This window comes from Camponotus vicinus, unplaced genomic scaffold, assembly GCF_025532165.1.
Source record: "Camponotus vicinus isolate PSW18456_S1 unplaced genomic scaffold, iyCamVici1.0 SCAF_12, whole genome shotgun sequence".
NCBI classification, from domain to species: Eukaryota; Metazoa; Arthropoda; class Insecta; order Hymenoptera; family Formicidae; genus Camponotus; species Camponotus vicinus.
The window spans coordinates 14572068-14597396 of NW_028141948.1; the positions used below are offsets into that span (position 1 = coordinate 14572068).

Here is a 25329-nt window from a genome sequence, read left to right on the forward strand (position 1 = left end):
ACAATTTTGCACATATACATATTGACTGTTTTAATATAGCATTCGATTAATGTTGACCCGAGCGGCTCGTAATTGGAGCAAAATTGTCAAGTATCATACTTTATCACGCTTTATCACAATTTTAATGGACTTGTAACAATACGAACTGTTATGTCAATTTTTGCTTTTTACGGTTTACCGATGTATATAATACAACTTAATGTAACATATAATGTATCACAATAAAAACATTTTAATAATGAGACGGTCGCATACATAAATGTTTGTTTCGCATAGTTACTAAATATCCAGATGTTATCACGTTCATATTTAAAGCCATTCCTTATAATACATTTTAATTTGAAAATTATCATTTGCAAGCGACAAAATAAAAGTATAAAATTTTTAATGATGAATAATAATAGAAAAAGGGAAATGGAGAAACAGATCACTAATATATTCTTTTTGTACAATTTAAATTGTGCAAATTTGATATATAATTCTGTGATTAAATATTTAAAAAAATGGTTGCTCGGAATTCACAAAATGCGATTAGATAAGTATTAATTTATTCAAATAAAAAAGTATCTTTAAATCATTATATTTGTAATCAATTAATTGCAGTTAAAAAATTCAACTTTTGGGCAAAATTAAAAATCAAGGAGTTAAATAGTTGAATCTTAGAATCTTACATAATGATCATTTAATGATATATATTTCGTGACCAAAAAAATTGTCTAAAAACTTGACTTGAAATTAGTAGAGTACTCGATATACTCGGAAAACTGGTAAATGTCCAACCGTGAACGCACGCAAAGAACGATCAATGTTCTCGTGAGACAGACACATTATACGGTAAATCAAATTCGACGGAGACTTGGAACACACAAGGGGCTGGGGAGGAACTCGTCCATTGCAATGAAATTATCGCGCAATGAGCCGCATCTTCGTGTATCCGAACAAAACGACATTCGATTCTCGGTGGAATTCTCTCGGTGAAATTTCGTTGTTGTCGCCGCTTGAGTCGAGGAGTGCGGGAGGATGCTGGAAAGTGGGGAAGGAAAACGAGGGGGGACAAGGGGTAGGCGGTAGAGGTAGGCTCGGATTGCGCCAGCGGGAAATGGCGTTTCGTAGTTCAATTAAATAAATAAAGGGCGGAAAAACCTTTGCCGACACGCGGTGCTTTAACGGCGACGGCACTTGGAGAACCACGGACGGAGGGTTGCGCGGGCCGGGGGGGGGGAGAAGGAAGGGGGTTCGCTGCGGGGGTTAGGCGGCGGCGGTGGCGGCGGCGACGGCGACGGCGGTTGCGGGGCGGGTGGTTGGTTGGTTGGTCGGTTCGGAGGTGGATGCATAGGGGTGGTGCCATCGGTTCGGAGGCAAGAGGGACACAGCCACACCGGCAGAATCCGACCTCACCAATCAATACTTAGGGTTCAAGGGCATCGGCCGACCAATTATCCCGGACTAATTGACGCGAGACGGCGGCGAAAAAAGCCCGGTCCTTCGGCAACTCCACTTCCGGTTACGTGTGTGCCTCCGAAACTTTGTTTCACTCGGGTCGCGTCGAAAAGGATCGCGATTTCAGTCGGCAATCAATTTTTTTTAGAAATCATGAGTGCGAAAAAATTATTATTTTACGAAGTATACGAGGAAAGTAATGTAAAAGTATGCAAAATTGTTTAGCGAGATTCGCGTGAGTTTCGCAAAGTTTCGTTAAAATTTATACAAAAGAAAAAGTATTAATAATAAAAGTATAATTCTATATTATTATGCTATAAAGTATAATTCTATATTATTATGCTATATTATTATGCTATAAACAAGATACTTTATTTCTTTTATAAATTTGTTTAAATCCGTAAGATATTATATAAGGGTGCAAAATATAATTAAAGCTCATTAACTTTGTTGGACAAAAGATCTTTAAACTAGTTATTCCCAACAATTTTGGTAGAAAATTGCTAAAATTGTCGTCGTTCCCAGAACAAACACATTCGCTTTAGCAAATTCCTTTGCTTCAATAAATTTGCTTGTCGATCAAACCAAACTTTTCGTTCTCGTGTCGATAAATGATTCAGTAAAGTGTCGAAACATCGAAAAAGACACGCGAAAAGAATTTGTATGCTTACGCGCGAAAAATCTATCGGCAGAATCCGAGAGATCCTCACGATTGACAAGCGAAACGGGCGACGTTTCTATTCGAAGAGAAAAATAAGGGAGCGATTGAAACGCGCGAGCGAGGTCCAACAGGTGTAAATCCGCAAAAAAGATCGACCTTCGTGGAAAAGGTTTCACGGAAATGGGAAGAAGAACGCGGAAGGGGCGGGAGGAGGGAGTAACAGAAGGGTAGTGGAAGGAGGGGGTGGTTCGCCAAGAGAGCGTGCTAAGGGAAAGTAAAGTGCTTTATATAGAAAGCCGTCTCGGGGAAGAGAGAAAAGAAGAAGAGAGGAAAGAGAGCACGTGGCGGAAGAGAGAAAAATGGGGGGGTAGAACGAATAGAGAGGGAGAGAGAAAGAGAAAAATAGAGACGAAGGAACAAGAAAGAGAGTAGGTGAAAGTACGTCGGTGAGGAGAGGAGAAGACGAGGCGCGAGGGGGAGTCCCCGAAGACGGTCGTAGGGTCGTCTCCACTATTACGAATACAGTGCCATAACGGAATTGATAATGTAACGGGCGTCACGAGTATAACCTTCTCTTTCTGCCTCTGTATATGTGTCTTTCTCTCCTGTCTCACTTCTCTGTGCTGCTACATAACCTCCTTTCTGAATGAGAGCGCGACCCTGGCTGCACCACGTGCTCGTCCTCGAGTAAACGTAAGAATACAAGTAGCCACGAATGTCTTTCCACAGACATTTACAGTGCATCCAGGGGAGTGAATGTTGGGTGAAATATTTCAATGATATCACATTAATATTTTATCATCGATATAATGTTGTCATCTTTAATATTAAGTTGGAGATATTTAAAGATTTCTCTTGACGCGATATATCTATTAATATATATGATTCTTGTAATAAAATGAAATAACAAATAATGAAGATATTGTCGATATTTCTCGAGTCTTTTTGTCATATTTCACCTTCATATCAGAATATTTGAAACTCAGAAATATCTTGAAATACTTCCTACATGATGTGTATAGCAATGAACAAGATACTAAAATAATATTTACCTACTAAAACATTTATTTTGCCCTTAATATTGAACTTTTAGACGTCGATATTTCATCTTTAATGTGTCACCTGAATATTTTAAGATTTTTCATGCTTATGACATACACGTACATGACGCATCGATATAGATATAGTTTGAATTAAAATATTCATATTCTCTTTCCATGATAACCTTTTGGCATCAATATTTTCGAAATCAGCAGAGTGATATCGATCTTCCTTGCAGGATGATAGAAAATATATATTATATAATTTCATATAACATATGTAATAATTAATTGTGTTATAATTCTTGTTATTGTTGTAGAAATATTTTTGAGGAAAATTATATCTAACGTTAAAAGCTCACATAAACAGAATATATTAATAGTCAAGCTATATCTACGCATTCTTTTAGATACATTACGCTAATGCATCATGTAGATGCATGGAGAATCTCAAGATGCATCAAAGTTGAAAAAAATTTCATAACTATAAAAAAACTATACGTCTACTTAGAAAGGAAAAGAATTAGTTAATTTTCAAAATTATTTCAATTAGCTTAACGTCTCAATTATTACACCAACAGAATTATTAACCCTCTTAATTTTGAGGGTGATTTCTCTCTCTTCGCGTCTCAGACTCAGATATATTGATAAAGAAAAATAATTATTTTTATTTAAAATAATTATTATTCGCGATTTCGATCGAGCATTCGGTTGGTGCAATCGGGTATTTACGAACGTGGAGCGAAGGAGTCCGATAATGGGACCGACATGGTTTCATGGATAGTTTAAAGGGCTCTCGTAAAAGCGAGTCACCCTCAACACGTTAGCCTTCCCGAGAAGAGAGACCATCTTCGAATCCTTTTACGAGAGCGTGTCTTCTCATGGGACGTTCAGTTAGATGCTCTGAACGTTGTAGATTCATGATCGCAAGCAAATAACGTTATTTTCCGTCGATCGCGCATTTTTGACGTCGAATCGCCTGATGATCTTCGATTACTCTCTACACAGCGTATATGACATATTAGACAATTTCTGTATACAATTCATACAGCTATGTTGTTTAAATATATAAATTGAGCGCGTATTTTTTTCACGCATTAAGACAGCATTGGTAATTAATTATTAATTTTTATTTGACATGTTGATTATATCATTTTGTACAAGACAGAGCTTACATATTACGGAGCATTCTGTTTTCCTAGAAAGCGCGATTTATTTCACGTAAAATTGATTATCTTTATATATTCATTTAATCTTTTATTTATTAAAAAAATGTATACTTTCATAAATTTTTTAGTCAATATAAAAAATTTAATTGTATAAATACCGACGTTCCTGATAATAATATAAAAAATTTAATTTAATTATATAAATACCGACGTCCTAAATAAAACGTCCCTTTATCATGGAGTAAACAATTTTTGATTAAATTCAATGACCTGATAGGGAGTAATATTCCAATTTGACAGGAAAAAATTGTATTTTAGAATCTGTCTTTAGAGTCATGTTCATTAAAGAATTAGAATCGCGCAGCTCGATGAATAAATTTGCTCGCGAATTAGCCAACCGGAGCGCAAATCCGGTGTGTACGCAGCTTAAGGTATATCGACAACACGTGTCGTCAGTACTTCGCGTGTCGTTTTATGCAACGACACTATTCCACGAAATAATACGCTATCATAATACTTGAGAAAGCCACGACACACTATCAATGTACAGAGATAAACCAAGAAGCCCATCTTGTTAACGTTCATCTCTATTTCAATAATTTTAGAATTTATTACAAGAATATTTTGACGCGCAAAATAATTAAGTCCAGTGCTCTCGGTAGCAATAAATCAAACATTAAACATGTAATCGTGTGTATCTGTATGTGTATTGTACAATAATAATGTGTATTGACAAAGAGCTATTTCTCTAAATATTTTATTTGAAAAATTTTTGCATTTTCATGTACACGTGCGTGTACACATCGACAAAAGATTCGTTTAGCCAATAAAAAATTATTAATATATCAATACATAATTTGCGACTGCCATATTTATTGCCGATATATAAAAGGTGTTTTGTGTATCGTGTCATCAATAATTTACATCGACAGTCTTTTAACATTTCTCATCCAATGCTCCATAATAGTGTCAATACGCCGGATGTTATCAAACTTTCTATAATATTGTTTCAATCTCGAAATATTGACAACTTATATCGAAACATGTGAATTCACTAAATTTAATAGTCGCGAAAGATACAAATTGTTGTGAGAGCAGATATCTCAAAATTAATTCAACTATGTAGAGTTAACTATAATATTTTATTTTTTCTTTATTGTTATCAATATATTGACTATTCAAGACTAACCTGTATATTAATTAAAATTTCTAATAAGAAATCCTTCTTACGCGATTCTTGTATTCTTTTTTGCTCTTTCAAGATATAAATAGAAACGTGTTTAAGTACATGTTAAAAATAAAACACAAAGCTTAAATGACAGCTTACGCTGTCCAATCAATCCACGCTTGCTGACACGTAAATTACGCGAGTTTAACTTTAACTGTAATTTAATTCACGTCTCATCTTTTTATAGATTACTGCATCGGCCGCGATATAGACAAAGAAGAAGATTGAATCAAGCACGGTTAGCGTTAACCTAACCGACATTGGTAAAACCGGTCCGACAGCTATGCATCCACCTCGCGACTAAAAATCGCGCGTATCAACTGTGACAACAGTTTGCAATTTTGTGCGGTTTTTGTTGCTGTTGCACAGTGCACGGATTCGTTTTGATAAATATATTAACAAGTTTTTTCAGAGGAAAAATGACTGCGAGATATATTTGCGTAAAATCATATTTCTTTAAATATATTTCAATAAGAGGTCACCCTGTCTTTTGCTCATCTTATTAAATTCCTGCTCGAGTATTTCACTGTCTCTAAGTGAGATTTCTTACTTTCTCTGATCTTTTCGGCAACGTTTCACGGTTAAATAGTATAGATGACATATTTTTCTTATTTTCCTAAAACAGGCGGATTTTAAAGTTCTCTCAAAAATTGACTCTCTTCGGAGAGTTTTGATCTCTTTCAATTTATGTTAAGTATACTTTCTTAATTACTACTAGTCTTGCAGAATTTAAGCCATGATTAGGTCGAAACGATAACAAAAACGATATTAATTTAAAGTTAAAGATATTCGTAAAATTCCGGCAATTTATAATAAGTTTGCTCGTGCACATTTCATAAAATCCACGTTGTACGCAAACCTGCCAAAGTATATAAACAAGCATCTCTAAACTTTCTCAAACAATATAACGACTTCATCGACTGATGCGATACACGTATTCTTACATTTCGCACAATTTTCCGTACGCGTCGATGCACCGGAGCACGTGTCCGCTAGACTGGACGATTTTCCGGAAGGAAAAAAGGGGTTAACGTTCCGATATGAAACGTTTGCAATTTCGAGGATGCCGAACGCAACCGGTGAGCCTCGTCGAGCGCAAACGTTTTCGAGCGGAGTCCGCGGCGCGAAACAAATCCGGACTGCACCGCGTCGAGACGTGCCCCGGTGGAGGGAAGGAGGTTGACGGCCGACCGGCGGCACATACTTCTGCATCTCGCGAGCGTCGCGTTCGGCACAAAAATATCTCGAAACCGCGCCGGCGGGTCCCCCGGGTTTGGCGCGACGCGCGAACCACGGATCTTCCGAGATTCGGTGCGGTAACCCCTCGGTATACCGAGTATATACCCGCATGAAGCTCGCTCTTGCACTTTTTCCATCTCTCTCTCTCTCTCTTCCTCCGCCGAGGGAGCAATGCCCATCGCCCTGATATCGCGACGCGACGCTACGCCGTTGCTTCTCGCGAGAGACGACGCTTCGTTCTAACGTATCCGGGCGCGGAGGAAGTTGTATCGTTTATCACTCACCTGGCTGCGGCGCTCCGTGGGCGAACGGTCCCTCGTCGAGACAGAAGAAGAGGCGGAGGAGGCGGCGGAAGAAGAGGAAGAAGAAGAAGCGGAACAAGAGGAGCGGTAGTAGCAGTCGTAGTAGTAGAAGGAGGAAGTGGGGGAGGAAGTGACGGTTGGGAAGTAGCGGCAGACAGAGGACGAGGAAAAGGAAGAGCGAAGGAAGAGAAAGAGAAAGAGGAGAAAGAGGAGGAAGAAGAGGAAGAAGAAGAAGAAGAGGAGACGGCGGCGACGATGGGCGGGAGGGAGGACGACGGGGCGGAGGTGGAGGCACGAGTCGTCGGGAAGTCACTGCGAGAAAACGCGTCGCGGTGATCGCCGCCGTGGCCGTCGACGCGATCGTCCTCGTCCTCGTCGTCGTCGTCGCCGTGATCGTCGTCGTCGCGAACGACGCAGCCGCGAGAATACCGGGCGAAATACGCGCGTACGGGGAGGTTACGAGCGCGCGGAACGAGAGGATAATTCCTGGCAGGGCCCGATCTCCTACGCGGCGAAGCCCAACGAAAGTGAAATGGCATTCGGCGCTCCGCGCTGAGGACGCACGGCATTCGGAGGAGCGAGGAGATGAGGAGGACGCGGCGAGCAGGAGGTAGCGGCGGCGGAGGAGGAAGAGGCGGAGGACGACGACGACGAGGAGGAAGAGAAGCGGGTGGAGGAGGAGGAGGAGAACGCCGCGAAATTTGCCGACAAGGAACAAGGACAGATTCAGCGCGCGCTCGAGCGACGAGGAAACGGCTCTCGCGGGGGATGCGTGCTCGACGAAGGACAGAGAGCGAGTGAGCCGAGCGGGTCGCGCGAGGGACCGAGCCGGAGAGAGAACGAACGTATCTGACCAGCCGCGGGGGGCGGAGGGCTGGCGGGAAAGAGGAGGACGGAGAGAGGGCGACGGGGGTGCAGGGACGGATGGGGGATGCTGATCGAGTAAGAGGGGGGAACTCGACGAAGCACGACCACGCTCGGTCGGGGTGAGGGGGCGGAGGGGTGACTGGGGGCGAGCCAAGTCTGCGGCGCTCGACTGAAACGCGGCCGTCTCTTGCGCGAGAGCGACGAGGACGCGATCCGCGCGGAAACGGGCGAGACGACCCGAGAGCAGGACGTAGCCGAGACACATGGCTGGCTGGTGGTAAAGGAGATAGACGGACAGAGAGAGAGAGAAAGACAGATTTCATCCGCGTGTAACGTAGACGGAGACACGGCTCGTACACAGCGGCGAGACTGTATGCGCTTCGCGAGAGAGAGAGACAAAGAGGAGAGAATTTGGCTGATACGAAACATAGACCGAGACGTGTACGAAAGTAAGAGACAAACGGAAGAGAGAGAAACACGTATACGGGTACGCGCGATTCGGCGTGGCCGTGACGAAGACGGATGCAGACATCCGCGAGGGCCAAAGGGAAAGCAGGGGGAGAAGGAGACGATGCGTGGCGATCCGAGTGCGACGGAGACGACATCGGCTATTCGCGCTGGCACAGCGACGGAGATGGTCGTACGCGCGCACGTGGGTACGCGAGAGGGATGGCGGATTCTGCAGTGGCGTATACGCGACGTTACGTTCCCCGCGTCGCGACGGCTGGCATCGCGCGTAAGTGAGCCGTGAGGGAATTCGCCCCATTAGCATTAACGGCCAAGGAGACACGTACTGTCTAATTGTAACAGATGGATACGCGCAATTAATTCGCTCAGTCATCGTCTAATCGCGCTCGTATACTTTCTCCGAGACGACGACAGAGAAATCGTAGGAGTGAACGAAGACTATTCGAGAGACGGAACTAAACATTGGCCGAATAAGCCGTGAATTTGACAGATTCGAAGCTCGATCGCAATCATATAGACGAATATTACCTAGTCTTCCTCATTTCCTTTCTCTTCATCTTTCAAGAAGGAAATTCACGGCGAATTCGGTGAAAAAAGCCGCGCGTAGGCGCCGCGGAATTTCGTCACGACCCTGCCAACGGTCCGAACGAGTCCCCGACGAAGGGACGCGAGGCGGGACAGTCTCGAAGAGACGTTAAGTCGAGAGGTATGCGGGCGACAGAGAGGATCGATCTATCGGCGGAGCTTTGGCATGGGACGACGACCAGGGATAATCTCCCGAGGAGAGCGTGTCGTTGTTTTCGCCACCACCACCATCACTACCATCACCATCACCGTCGCCGCCTATACAATCGGTATTCGTGCCGCGTCGGTGATGGTGCCTGCCGGCCGGCCGGCGACGCGGCCGCTACTAGTACGACGCTCTTTAGGCCCCGCTCGTCTTCTACGGGGTGTCCGAGAACTATCACCATTTGTTTTCATCGACGGGATACTCGTGAGCGACCTGGAGAGTCTAGTTTCCATCGACGATCGACATTTTTCTCCTATTTTTCCGATCAAAGTTTTATACATATTTATTACATTATAATATTATTATATAATTATTATATTAAAATCTCAATTTAAAAAAATGAGATTTTTTGCCTTCAAATTTCGGTATCCATTGTAATTTGCTAAATACTAAATTATCCTGATTTAATTTACTATATAATATTCACGATTTTTAATAGCTGATCGAGATTTTTATTTCCGGAATATATCTTTTGTGCTACTTATTTATTATAATGTATTCGTGCTTTTTCAAGCGCTTCTACACGAGTCTTCGTTCCGACGTATGTATATCTTTAGTCTCTCTTGTTATGAGCGGAATCAAAATCCTCCCCCCTTTCACCTTCTACCGAGGCTCCTTCTCGCCTTTAATTCGCATTCACGCCAGATACGTCGGCGTATTTCACGTCTCGAGTCTCACGCGAATCGCCTTCGACTCGCTTCAATAACACTCGGCGTCGATCGTGCAACACGTCAACACATTAAATGTCGTCGATTGACTTTACACAAATCAAACTAGGGATTACAATATTACGCTAAATAATTGCAATTTTTGATAATTGAACCGAATAAATATTTTATGTTCGATAGAGAATTCGATTGGATACTCAACGATCCTCATCATTTATTTAAATTCGGACATTTGATTTGCTTAATTGCATTAAAAGAAAAGTTTCCATTCTTTTAAATATTCGTTGACGCAATGAATCGCATGTATACTTAATTTTTTGATACGATACTTTTATTCGAATGAATCGTACGTTTTAAGATATTGATTTTAGCGACTTCATAGAAGGATACTGATATCGTTGAATCAATTCGGCAGCGCATTGTTTAAGTAAATGATCTTCCGCGAGAATAATATAATCTTGCACCTTTGACACCCAACACGCTCTTGCAGACGTAACCCGCTCGAATGTATCCGGTCGATCGGGGCGAATCGTATTCCCCCTGTGGCCCGTTCGTAAACAAACTTTCTCCGACAAGGATTTTTCGAGCGCGCTCGCAAAAGTTGTCGGCGACGGCGCGGGAAAGGGAGAAAGGGTAGGAAAAGGAGAGAGAGGGTGGAGGAGGGAGTGGGTGGGTTAGGATTTTTCGTTGCACGCCGAACGATCGTTTACTTTGACACGTTCGATCCGACGCGACACCTCGCGCTTGATTAACGCACATCGGCATCGGAATAAAGGAGACATTTCTTGCCCATCACATATGATTAAATTTACATTAAATACTCATGATTAAATTTACATTAAATACTCATGATTAAATTTAATTAGAAAAATTCTTTCTCTAATAGAACTAAATTTATAAATTGAAATCCTCGAGTGTCGTGAGAAAAGAAGCGAAAAAAATGTATCAAACGTTTTGGAGATTCAAGATGCAGTACAATTTTTCAGCTCTAGATGGTAAAGTTATTATCAGAGCCTTTTGAATTCTGAATTTTATAATCTTTCATAAATTTCCCTTCCTCCTCAGTTATTAAGTATCATTAATGGAAAATTAATCCGTTTCTTCCGCTTTAGAATGGCAACATTTAAAATTGAAATATAATGTAATATTCCATTCATTTAAATAATTATTATTATTCGATATTCTTATATTACGTTAAATGCGTGTTAAACAGAGATGGAAAAAGTTGCAATAAAGGATAGGAAATCCGAAAGCCCATCAAGAGTATAAATATTTTACTATCTGTATGAACGAGCGTTAACGCAGTTAGAAACCTGAACATTTTTCTAGAAAAATTCGTGAAAAAGAGTTCGAAATTACACTTCAATGGGAAAGAAAAATTTCCATAAAAATCCTAAATTAAGAAAATCTCGCAGCATCGTTGGTCACGTTTGCTCCAAAGCTTTTAAATATCTGTAATGTTAAAAATCTTAAAAGCATACGAAAAAACGCGCGCTTATGCGAGGGAGTCGACAACGATCCTTCCTTCCCAGGGAAAGCTTCGAGCGATCTTGGTTCGAGGGATCTTCGACCTCGCGTCAAACGCACGAATCGTAGCGGTGGCGTCGGAGCCGTTATCCGACGTTAAATCGCGGTATCGCGAGACGCGTAAGCGACCGGGACGGTGCGTGCGGGGGGGCAAGGGGAGAGGGAAATCGCGTAGTTTAATAATTCGAATCCCCGGAGCGGCACGGTGGACATACGGGGACGATCGAATTACCCCCTCCGTGCGCCCTTGACGGGCCCTCGGATTATTCCTCCCTCGGGCCGGCCCTGCGTCGGGCTGACTCGACTCAGCAGCGATCGAGTGGCAGAAACGGGGGAGTAGAGGTATACGGAAGAGGGGGATAGGGGGTAGGTGGAGGCACGAGAGAGGGCACAGATTCGGCGAACAAGAGGAAGTATAGAGGAAGAGAGAAACAGAGGGAGAAAGAGAAATAGAGAGAGAGAACGAGGAGAACTTAGGGGCAGAGAGGGAAGGAAGGAGGCAGAGATGACGGGAACCAAGAGGGTATACGAAGGACGGGGTGAGGAAGAGGGAAACGGCGGTAGAAGAGAGAGAAAGAGAGAGAGAGAGAGAAGAGACGAGACGAGGAGTCGCGGGTTGCTGCAGAGCTTGCGCGGACAAAGGGAATCTGCAGCTCCAGTCGCTCGCTCGCTCGCTCGTTCGTTCGTTCGTTCGCTTCGATTCTCCTCCGCTCCTCCCGCCCTCGCTACGCACACAACACGCTACGCACGGCGTCGGCGCGCACGCACACACGGACTCGTAGCGTGCAATTCTGCGCGCACGCACGCATGCACGTCGCGCTGCTGCAGAAACCGCACGGGGTACAGTCGGCCGAGAAAGCGCAAAGTTTCCGAGTTACATACTTCTCTTCCACCGTTACCTCTCTGTCCTCGTTTCGTCCGCTCCACCCTCCGCCTCCACCCCGTTCGCTCTCTTGCATTTGCTTCTTCTACCCTTCTTCTAGTCGAGCGAACGAGGGAGAGGGAGATAAGGAGGCTACGGTCATGAAGTCATTCCACGACCTACAGAGCGACGCCCCGGTACCCTCGTGGCGAACGGAATTATCAGTCTGGCGTATATATAACAACGACAGAGGAGATAGTAGAATAAGGAAGGAAAGCTTGACATACATAGAAAAATTGCTTAGCGGTTAAAGTCGAGATGAATGGACTCGAGACACCTGACGCTGTCATCGCTGATATATTAAATTAATTTTTTAAATCCCCGCACTTTCTCTCTTTTTTCGCAATTTTCCGCTTTGTTTCTTCTTTCGAATTTCGTTTAATTCAAAAACTAAATCTTATGCAATCTATGCATGCGAAATAATCTGCGCTCTTTTTTTATTCTTGCACACAAATATATAATATACTCTTTAATTATATATTTATGTATGCAAGAATTAGCGCATTAAACTGACAAAATTATATTTTATGGAAATTAAATATTATATAATTTAGAAGAGAAAAAAAAGACTGTATCAATGATAGCACGTGAGGCCTCTTTTCCATATTCGAGAAGTTTACTCCGGTCGCTCGACGACGGCTCGACCAGAGCGGCCGCGACGAAGCGCAGACACCCGGTACAGTCGCGCGAGTAAGCTCATCGGACCCGCGTGAATTCTCCTCCTCGCGTCCCTTATCTTTTCCTTTTTTTTTGCCCTCTCTTCTTTTTCGGTTTCGTCGACCCCGTATTCGCGAGTACCTACCTGCCTACTTGCCAGTCTGCCTACGGCCGGAGGTACTTTGGGCCAAGCGCGCGTTCCGCCATCCGATCGATGTCGCTCGCTACGAAAGCTTTCTGCAGCAGTCGCAGAATGCTCGTGGCGCCGATTAATAGCAGCAGCAGCAGCAGCATAGACGACGGCGGTTCCCGAAAAAGGCGCGCGCGTTCGCTTCACGAATATTCGCGGCCGAGCAGCCACATGTCACGAGACACATGCACGTCGCAGATACATGTTGCACGAGGATGCTTAAATTCAACAGGGCGATTGTACTTTCGCTCGTCTCCTATCGCGAAAATCGATACTGTTCGATATTTTCCCACGTGTCTTTTTTTTTCTCGCATAAGATAATTTAAGATAGTTGGAATCGTCTGTGATAGAAAAAAAAATTTCCTCCGACGAAAGAATAAATTGATAAATTTATATAAAAATTATGTAATTATATAATTATAATTATATAAATTTATATAAAGATTATGTATGATTGAGCAATATATGTTTAAAAAATGAGGATAAAATCAAAGAGAGGCAGTTTGGTCGTGTGAAAGTGAAGAATCGATCGATGCCATTGTTTTCTCAATATTAGTTGTCTGACATTTGCACTATTCGATGCACCGAGAATAGCGAGATAAAAACAATATATGTAATTACAAAATGACGATTATTAAATGGTTCACGTTATTAATATTTTAATATGTAGTAAACAGAAAGTTACGCAATATGTATGTGTATGATATATTTTCATAAGTTTACATTTAATTATCCCTCTCGCAATTTCAGTTGATGTAATTAGATATTTAAAATCAATAGAAATAATTAATACACAAGCCAGTTAAACAAGTTTGACAAAAAAATAATCATATGAATATATTGCCATGAATATATTTTTAATAAAAAACAGTTATTTTTTCAAAGATTATTTTTACTCAAAATTAATTAATTAAGAAGTTAAGAATTGTCCACGATATTTACATATATGCGATTCACTCTTTTAATATGTAGGATAATAAATAATAGAATAAAATTAAGGTTGTGGACTCGATTTAAATTCCGCGTCGCTGTTTTTAGATATAGGAATAATAAAAATTGTGTTAATAGTATCGGACAGGTCTCGGAACGCGAACGAAAATGAGGAGAAAATGGAGTAACGCGACGCTCGACGATCGCCGAAGAACATCGCGCGGATATCAGTTAACGTTACGATTATTGATTAAATCCGGCGGAGTTAAAATATATAGCTACACACCGTCTCGCAGTAGTCGCGCTGCTCTACCCCTTGTATCGATTATGTCTCACGTAGCAGGTCCCGTCAATATCTGCGACACATCGTGAATTTCGGGGGTTAAACCGCGCTGCAACTCGACTCGATAAATCTCTTTCTAGCCCTCTCTCCCCTCTCTTGCCCTCCCTGCCACCTCTGCTGCCGCCACCTCCCTCGTTATTGCATTCTTCCGACGTGCGCGGATCCGTATCCATTACCTCTTCCATATAAATAAATTCGACCGATAAAGATTCAAGGCCATAAAAATCAAAAAGAATCGGATCGTTAATTTCGAATTATTCACTTCCGCGGAAGCGTTCGTACGTATGCAAATTCTCACACGTGACGGCAAAACATGCGACATGAGATTGACACGAGATCATTTTTGTAGCAATCACCGGAAATCGTACTGACCGAAAGTTGTTTCGGATATCGGATGTAAAGAATAAAGAACAATGCTCCTCTTTCCTTTCCTTCTGTGCCCTTTATGCCTCTCGTTACGAGAATTTCTCTTCGTCTTGGAAAGGATATGCCGTTCGAGAACGAGGCCATCGAACAATAGTAGTGTCGACTGCGATGGCCTTTCCTTGATCAATGAATGCATTCTTGCTTATCATTTATCTCGCACGGAGAATCAAGTTCTATGTCCAGTTTAATAAAAAAATATTTATTTTTATTATATTTATTATTTTTATTATATTTTTATTATATTTATATGATTAAAAATAAAATCTGTTAAAGTTCAGTTTTATATATTTTTTATATGTATGTAGATTGTACGTTTTACAAGATAACGAAATATATACATCATCTTTGTGTAAAAATAAATCGAATAGTAAAATAATTCGCTATCCAAAGTGGTGGAAGATTGTATGAACGAATTTCAGAAGCACCCTATATACGACTGTGCATAAAAGCGCGCGGTGGACGCGATGCACACAAGAGATACGCGTTTTCTTCGCGTGTCGTCGTCTCACTGCCGTGTCAAGGACAACGAGGGACGGAGTCGATGGTTTGCTGACTTTCCTCCGAAAAATGAAATACGGGATGTATCTCGTGTCATGATCGCCGACGTAATCGTAGGCCATTCATATGCGGATGCAGAGATGCGCTCGTGTTTTTCTGGATTTTAATCTCTTCCAAAATTAATTTCTTTAACATCAATTATATTTGAAAATCTTGAATATCTTTATTCGCGCGATGATCACTTCATCGGTTATTTATTAAAACATAGAAAAATAAAATGGTGAACAATAGAGCGATTACATATTTTATAAAAATTATCCATTAAATTTTATAATCAAATATTACAAATATTATTATTCCACATTTTCTTTCACTTTACTCGTTACGTACAAAAGAAAGATATAAGAGTGACATTAATAAATAATAAAAGCTCTGCGACAAGAAAGTGGAAATCTATGCGGACAAGTTTAATTTAATTCGAGCACCGGACAGTACAAGGAACTAATTGTAAGAATGTCTCGTATACCGAGTGTCCCAAGAATCTCGCAATGACTTCTTTAAACTATTTAGAGTCAATCTTTTCATTAACGATAGATTATTATTGGCCCCTATTTTTTAATTTTCATTATTAAACATTTCGTTTATTACAGCTCAATCTAATATTTTATTCGAACTCAAAGTAAATCTTCAAGTATGAATTTTCGTCATCTATTTACGATGAGACTAATCAACAGACTAATCAATTATATGTGTCTCAAAGAATAGAAAATGTATATTTTAAGTATATATATCAGCATTTTTTCTTACAACTGTATTATTGTATTTTCGATAAAACGAGATGAGACGTCCGAGTTATTTCGCGCGCGTTTCAAAATTAAAATACCTGAAATTCCGTCGCGTTCGGGACACCCCGTAGACGCGATCGGTTCGTGTCGCTGGCTGGCGGGCAGGCCGAAATTGCGCCGGGAGCGAATCCTGGGAGCAAGATACGCGGCTTCGGGTCGAGTAAGCACCTCGACGAGGAGCACCAATCACGGGCGCGAGCATCGTTGCGTGCCGGCACGTCCCGCTTGACGGAGCGGGGCGAAAAGGGAGGCAGGGAAAAAAAGGAAAAAAAAAAATCCCGGCAAAATGACGAGAGGCCGGAGCCATCCTTCGCAACCGCGCGACGACTCTCGCCGGTTGGCGGCGGCGGTGTTTTCGCACGCGCGCAGATATCCGAGAGAGCGGGACAGCGGGATAGCAAATATTCAATCACCCGGTTCAAACAGTGGCACAGGTCCGCGGCTTCGAGAATGAAAAAAGAGAGAGAGAGAAAGAGAGAGAGAGAGGGGGGAGGGAGGGAAAGAGAGATCGTCGCGCGAGCGACAAACAATCGCGGGCGTAAAAAAGTGAAATGGGTTGTTCCTTCGATCTCAAATTTTCATCCGCGAGAAAGATTGCTCTCGTTTATAATAGTACCGTCAAGCGTAAATCGTTTCGAGAAATCTGACGTTTATCTCGCCCTCTCTCTCTCATCTTTTTTTTTTTAAATATTGTAAACTGGATAAATCAGAGATGGAAAACTTTGAAGAATTTCGAGGGTATAAACTTCTCCAGAGTTTGAAAAGTTTCTCATCGTTATCGATAATTAATTAGTATTTAATAAGACCACGACACGTGCTCAAAGAAGGTAAAGTTAATCAATTTTACACGTTGGCTGGCACAGTCGTCTTCGTCGAGAATGTCTCGGTTTATTTTTTAATCAAAGCTCGCGCAGCGATCTAAGGGTGACGCCGAATTCGACAACGACGTTCATACTTGACGGTTAACGACGATGGTTGCGCCGGGGTCGCTTTCGTCGGCGAGAAAGATTTAATTTTGGCCCGCACTCAAAACACACACATATACACATATATATATACATATATATGTAAATATATATATACGATAGGTTCGTCGTCCGACGTCTGGCGCACGATCCAAATAGCCGGTCGTCGAAGCATCCTCTTCTGCCGCGCGAAGGACGGCGAAAATAATCTCTCGTTTCCGATAAATCGCGCGACTCGCGTTAAAAAAAAAGCGTCCGCTTTCGAGATCTCATTCAATATCGCGCGACAAGCAAGAGAGGAATACAGCGAAGAGAAACGGTCGAATCGAGATTCGAACCAATCTTGTTATTTGATAAATAAAGTTTGTCGAAACTGGCCATGCGATTTAATTAAAATCGATTTAAAAAATGCAGCGAAATTAGAGTATACTTTTTAACGCACGCAAATTGGAAAAGATGGAGTTAATTTATAAGTTAATTTAAATTATTTAATTGGACAAAAATTGTGTTTCCGTAATCACATTATACATATAATTAAATAATTTTTTAATTAAGTATGTTCTTTACAGGGCAAGAAGTACGATATATATTTTTAACTTACATGAAATAAAAATTGTCAGAAATTTTTTTTCTTCTACAAAATTTTTTTAAACATAACTTGTGGTTTTGTTCTAAACGCGATTCATCTCAAGTCCAATCAGGCATCTATATTTTGTAGGCACGTATGTTGATTTTACTGATTGAGTTAGAAATGAGTTTGCGGAATAAAAGTGTAAAGTTTTTTTCGGATATCCAATATAATAAAATCCAATATAATAAAATAAATTTCACAATGGCATTCTTTGAGAATATGCAATCATAATGAAATCGTAATATTACGTTATTATTTCAAATAATTCAGAGATAATATATAACTAATTTACTTGTATGAGTGGGAGACGAGCTGAATCGCGTGCGAAAATAAATTATTGTGTGAAAACGATAATATGAGAGAATATTATCGCGCACACATCCCGTATGGGATGTTATTACGATTTTTACAGAACCTCCAGAATCCAAATAGCGTTTGCATTTTCAACGTAATTAGTCCGGGATAATTGTGTTCATCGCTTGCGCATTAAATTTCATATAGAGAGTTTAACATTTACACCGTAATTACTTGTTACGGTCAAATATTTTTGTTCTGTTATCTATTACATATCTACATGCGTAGAGATATAAAAGAATATCATAGTTTGCGATTCTTATTCAGCAATAAACTGCGAACGTTTCTTTCGTTATTTAAAAACAAACGCACTTAACGTTAAACATACAACGAAAACTTTTGATACACATTATACATATATGTATCATATTTACTATGAGAAGTGGCAGAGTTTATTGTACGCACGATTTATCGTTAGAAACATCGGAGAATTGAATCTTTGAAGAAAGAAGGGAAGAAGAAAAAACTGAAAGGATGCAGCTGCGTGCCATACCTTATCGCAGACGAGACATCCTGAAAGACCGGCGCTCCTCTCGGCGCGCTTCTTATCTTATCCGTTTGGCGCGATTTATCTGAGTCCCCTGAGTGCGGAAATCTGGAACACTTCAGCCCCCCGTACGCACACTCGCACATTCACATAGGTACACACACGCGCGTCCAAGATGCACGAGGAGGAAAAGTTTCCAAAGTAACACACGTTGCGACGCGATAAAAAGCCGAGGAACGAACGGATGGACGGACGCGAAGGGCGCGATATCGCGAGACTCCGCGAAAAAGCGAACCGCGCGTGCCGGCCGGCCGGCGAAACGTCAAAGCGGGCATTTCGAACGCGCGCAAGCGCGCGCAGCGCTCGCGGCGGCGGCGAGGCGAATTAACGATGGCGCGTGTCTCCCCTCGGTGGATAAAACAGAGGAACGGAGGGTAAGAAAGGGAGTCTCTTCCTCTCGCGACTGTTACCGACGAGAAGCGAACGCGTCGATGGAGCAACAGCCGGTAAAGTAGCGCGCTTTCGCGTCGACGAGCTTCGTTTATGCTTTTTGCGATCTCGAGCTGTCGGGAAGAGAATGTCCATGTTCGAAATAACTTTCTTGGCAAACGCTGGAAAGTGAATGGCTGAATGTTTCTGCGGTCGGTAATGTTCACGGTATTTTGTACAGGTGGATGATGAAAAAAGATGTAGATCTTGTAAATTTATCTGACAATGAATCATAAAAAATATTGTCTGACAGTGCGCAAATGTCATGCATAATGCATTTCAAAAGATCGCTGTAATTTTGTCCTAAGAATATAAATTGGCATGATCTTTATTCTCCTGCTAAAATTATGTACTTGAAGAATTCACGCTCGAAATTGAACTGGGCCTTTTAGAAAATTTCTTGGAGCTACGTATCGTGTCAGATGGCAGTAGAGCACTCTTTCGAGAAAAAATATGCGAGAGACTCTTCTCTTCTGGCGAGAAAGTATTCTCGTACTTTCTTGCCATTTCGAACATGCTAAAGCACCTGGAACGTGTTTCACCTCGCGAATATCATAAAACGCGTTTAGACGATGATTTATCGAAAAGATCAGTGAAGTTTCAATGTACTTTCTCCCCCCTTCCTCTCTCCAAGTTCTTCTTTGACAAATTGAGTCGCTAATATATATTGCAGAGTTGAGTTGCTAAATATATATTGAATATTAATAGATTGTGTTAAATAGATATATTTAAATAGATATGTAATAGATATTAAATAGATATGTTAAATAGATATATTTTCTGTAATCTTATATTTCTCATATATCTGGAAGAATATATCTAAAGAATATATAAAGAATATATTATATCTAAAGAATATTTTATTTGTGTTATTTTCATATCTCCGTTGTGAGTACCTTTGTTTAAGCTAAATTGCTTAACAATAGCATAAGATTACTTTATTTTTCTCAGTAGATAAGGCTGTGCCTGATATCTAAATTATTACTTGTAAATAATCACGTAATGTGTCATTATTATATTCATGTTATTATTTGTACCCTATCTTTTAAGACAATTTTGAATTATTCGCAAAATGTTTAAAAAAATGATCAACACAATTAATGATTTCTTTTTTCACTAGTAAAACCTTGCAAAGATAGTATAAGACAATAGCATACTTTAATGAAATTTTAAAATAGAATTGAGCGATATAAAAAATATTTCCGAAAATGTGACTTAAGGTCGATTCGTAAAACACTTGTACATTATCAGATTATTCGCGAAATAGGCAGACGAATGATAGATACTAGAGTTTGCATTCTTTCGGAACGAAATCGCTATCAATTTGACGAAAGATCTTGCAATAATACAACGTATAACTCATAGTACGTCGTAATAGCTCGTAAGCGATAAGATAAAACGAAGCAATCGCGTTCATCGTTATTTAATACCGTGACGCAGGCAAGATTCGGACGATTCGGGACCTTTATTACTCAGGAAGATTTTTTAAGAACACGAACTGCCCAAATTTCCAAGGAGTCATCGCGATCCGGATCGCTATGTATGTGCCGATATCTTTAAATGCTTACAAATAATGACCAAAATGTTGCACTGAAAAACAAATATTTGATTCGAAATATGCCGATGTTGCACAGAATGTTATCGATCGACGAACTGTTCTCCAAGTTTCCACTTGTATTTTATATGTTCTCTTAAAAATGAATTTTATATCTTATATATAACACCTTATAAAATTTTTATTATTATAAATATTTATAAATATTTATAATCTTTATAAATATTTATTATAATTATTATAAATGAACAAAAATGTCATTATCGTCGTGCTAATAATTGACATATTGTAATAGCAGTGTGTATCATTTGGAGACCCAATGTGTCATTTTATGACTTGAAAACAGGAGAGAATTATATTTATATAATTTTATGACTCTACAGCATACGCTTCATTCACGCCGTTTGTCGCAGGCGTCGCTAACATCAAAATCAAATTCCCATCTCGATTATTCGATTATTGGGCTACTTGGGAACTTTGTGCGAGAAATCGTTGCTCGCGACGTCGCTGCCCGCGACGATCGGCGCGATCGCGGCGAAAGATCGACCTTATTCTCGCGCGCTCACCTGAAGCTCCGCTTGTGAGACGTCGATCTCCCCGCGGTAGACGAACTCGATGATGAACTTGAGGTCGTTGAAGCACACGTCCTTCGGCATGATGATGGTCGGATGTTTGCAGGGATTCGACAGAAGAAGTTTTTGAAAGTAGGAACTACAGGCCGACAGCACCACCTGCGCACACAGATAAAAATGAATCGTAATAGAGATGATGTAGAGAGAGAGATAATCTCCGATTAAAAGTCACAATTAATCTCAACGCGCGAATTTATCAAGTATCGCGTAAAAAAACCATCTGTCCTAAATCTTTGTACAATTATTTAATTTTTATTTTTCTTCTCAAATATATTGATTTATAATGATAAAATATTCTTTCGGATAACTCCTTCAGTCAAAGCCAAAGTATCGATATACTTCGACTAGAGAATTTAATCAAGAAATATCTAAGAGTCTATAAAAATTATTTTACGTAAATATTTTCTACATTATTGAAGTATCGCAAGTGTCTTACGTTAGTAAGCGAATTAATTGTATGTTGTCACCGGATCAAAATGCAGGACAACATTCGTTTAAACATTCGTTTCATGTCTCGTAATATTGAATAATCTAGAATTGCAGAATCGTAATTAAACTATAATAAATATAGAAGTGAGAGAGAAAATAAGAAATAAATGCATGACAATTCGATACCAATTATGCGAATAAATCTCTTCCGTGACATTATTCGTATATGCAAAAGACAATCTTCAACTTTTTATTTTGCTAATTTTATTTCATACATTTTGAATGTAATTATAAACTGCTGCACATTTTCTCAATTTCAGTTTAAAGTCGCTAATATTAAATTAAATTTTCTCTACCTCTTCCCTTTTTTACCTAAAATAGAATGCAATAATTTTCCTAATTTTATATTTATTGAGAATTTACTAAAATTCGTTACAATTTCTCGTTTCGACCTTAGATCGAGGGCTGACGTTCGATTCCGCGCACGATCGCTCTCTCCTTCCTTCTCTCCGCACTCACGTGCAACACCTTACGTGCCTACCTTATGCGCTTTTAACGAGGCCTCGTTGCATGCCAGGGTGACGTCGACGAAGGCTTCGGTCTGCAAGAGCTGGTGAAACACGGACGTCATGTTCGACTGGTAGTTGTCCCAGCGCAGGCAGTAGTGCTGCCCGGCCATGCCGCCGCTGCAACAGAGACAGAGAAAGATCGATCGAGTGTTTTTCCAAAGTCGCTTTCTCTCCGTGTCGGCGGATTCATCCAAGAGTCATCGTCGACGACGACGACGACCCTAAGAGACGAAGAGAATCCCCCTTCCCGTTATCCCTTATCCGCGATAGTCATCCCCGTCGTATCCTTTCCCCTACCACGAGAGATCGACTCGTAGAGAGCGGGATAGTACCTGTAGTGCACGCCCCAATAACGATCTGTCTCCATGAAATATTGGGTTTCTTTTTCCGCGACGACCGCCGGGAGAAGATATCTCCAAGAGGTTTTACGTACCGGACGGGGAACGATATCCAAACGCGTATGAAAAAGACGCCGAGAGTAGGTAGGTAGATAGGTTTAGGTTTTCTGCCGCGTGTTGGCGGCAAAGCGCGGGTGACACAAACGAAAAGGAAAAAAGAGGCGGAGAGAGATGCGAGGAGAGACGAAACAAGCGGAGAGAGATAGAGAAAAAGAGATCTCGCAGGGCTGGGTACGTCTAAAGGAGGAAGAGGAAGGTAGGAAGGGTTAGGGAAAAAGGGTCGCTCACGGGTCTTTGCGAGGAGACGTCATTTCCGGAAGCGCGACACAGGAAACCGAAGGAGCACTTTCGCGTATTCGCGGACGGAAAAGTCTGACGATAACGGACGGGATCGACCGGGCGGTACGATCGAGATCGAGATCGAGAGCGAATTGCGAATCGAATTGAATCGGCGCACAACGCGAAGACCGACGAGCGTTTCGGGCGTTGGTCTGCCCCGTCGCGACATTCACCTGTTCCGTGGACCGTGCTTTATCTGCCTCTATCTATGTGACTCTTTATACCGGGCCATTCCGCCCGTTATCTGTCCGTAGGAACACGGGCTTTTATCAGTTGCTTAGACGTGCGCCGATAACGGGGAAACTTTAAGCTCGCGCTTGCCTCGCGTTTTGCTGCCTTCTCTCTCTCTCTCTCTCCCTCTCTCTTCTTTCCCCTCGCTCTTTGGCTCTCCTCTTGCTGCTTGCGCTCATTTCGACGCTCGTCGTTGCCTTTCATCCGTTCACTCGCGCGCTCCAAGAACCGCTGGAAAATTCTTCGCGACACTTCACTCCTAGTATCTTCGGCATCTGACTCGGTATCAGGATTCTACTGTTATTTAGATACGAATCTTGTGAAAAAAGTGCAAAAATCTATCTCTTTCCAAGGTGCTCTCGATTATCTAATTTATTACGATTATCTCAAGTATAATCTTATACATAAATGCGTAAATATTCAATTAGTAGCTTTCGACTTTCTAACTGCCAATTCTCAATTCCGATCTTTCCATTTTCAACACTTTCCAACTCTTCATGTATCTGATCACTCTCATCTTTCAGCTCTCTCAAATCGACCCGTGATCGCCTACAGAATATACAACAACGATTAATTAATAAATTACGGATTAGAAAGAGAGAGAGAGAGAGAGAGAAAAACAGAGTATTATAAAATTATGCTGGACTAGTCTGTCTTTGTATCGTATCTTTTATTGTATAAATAGAGAGCGTATATTTTTAACATACACTTTTTCTCCTCCATGTTTTCTCCCAAGCCGACTCTTCGTCTTCCAAACTCCGTCTCTCCCCGACCTCCCTTCACCCTTCGTCACCCCTTTTATATACCACATTGGTCGACACGCTTGTACCATCTGCCGTTTCTCCGGCTATCCTTCGAGGGCCCTTGATGTAGACGCACCTGCGAACGCTTGCAGGTAACGCACGATTGTAAATGTACGCGAACGCATCTGACGTACTCTTACTTCGGTCGATCTCTATATGTACGTACATACTTGTAGACCATTCTACGCGCGTGCTATTCCACCTGTGCGATCGATTATTGCGAGAAATCGCGCTGGCGAATACCGTTCGCAGAATGATATCGAAGCTCCGCGAACGCTCGAAATTCTGGAAGCATTCCTTGTACATTATTGTCACGATTTCAGGAGCTCGTTAAGTTTTCATTGAACGACTGAGCTTGTTTTCTTCCTCAAACTTTTGACTTAGGTATTGCAGGATCAACTACAAATTTCTCAAAATTTTTACCTTTTCTTACATAATTTTGCAGATAAAATCTAAACTCCTTGTTTCTTTTGAAGAAATTCTAATATTTTCAAAATAAAGAATTAATTAAAGTTTAAAATAAAGAATTAATTAAATTTTTCTTCGGAAAATTCTTGTTCAGCATTAAGGCTGCAGAAATCTTTTGAGAGTACAGATATTTTTCGCTCGCTTCATTTTCAAGATAGCAATTATAGCATGTTAATGTTTTACAACGTTGTGCAAAACTTGGAGAAACTTGAAATCTATCGTGAAATCGAAACGTTTCGGATTGCCTTATGCCCGTACACTGAGTTTATGCGTGCGTGTCGCACGGCACATAACACGCGAATCGCGTAACAGGTATATATGCGTACGTTGATATCATTGAAATTGGGTTACCCGACGAGTCGAGTGCAAAGACTCGCTGATAATTCGTGATAACGGAAAGAAATGACGATAATCGATCTTTGCGCGTTGACTTTGCTTGTTCTTCTTTGTTCCTTTATCTAATCCATCGTTCATCGCAATTACGTGCGCGACTCAACTTCATATCTTTTTAAATTCGACAAAGAAAAATTTGCAAACGTATCGTTAAAGCCGATAATAATAGAATCTCTATATTTTCGCGATTAGAGCTTTCTTATCGTGATATTATCGATATAGTTAATAAAAATAACTTTAAAAGCAAGATGAGAAACATTTAATTAATTTGGAAACGTCACATTTTCTGGCATCCATTATCGATACAGTTAATAAAAATACATTTTAAAAGCAAGATGAGAAACATATTTCAATAATTACATGTATACTAGAGAAT

General features: G+C 41.0%; 1 protein-coding gene across 7 annotated transcripts in view; it reads right to left on the reverse strand.

Moving 5' to 3' along the window:
• Psq (pipsqueak) overlaps positions 1–25329 on the reverse strand; it is a 51251-nt gene that overhangs the window by 9127 nt on the left and 16795 nt on the right. For 3 of the 7 annotated variants that reach the window (XM_083084332.1, XM_083084335.1, XM_083084334.1), the window contains exons 2-3: positions 22294–22438; positions 21258–21422 (exon numbers count right to left, since the gene is read on the reverse strand). In XM_083084332.1, the coding sequence (XP_082940458.1) occupies positions 21258–21422; positions 22294–22438 (310 nt within the window). The other 4 variants (XM_083084333.1, XM_083084330.1, XM_083084331.1 and 1 more) reach the window with 4 other exon arrangements.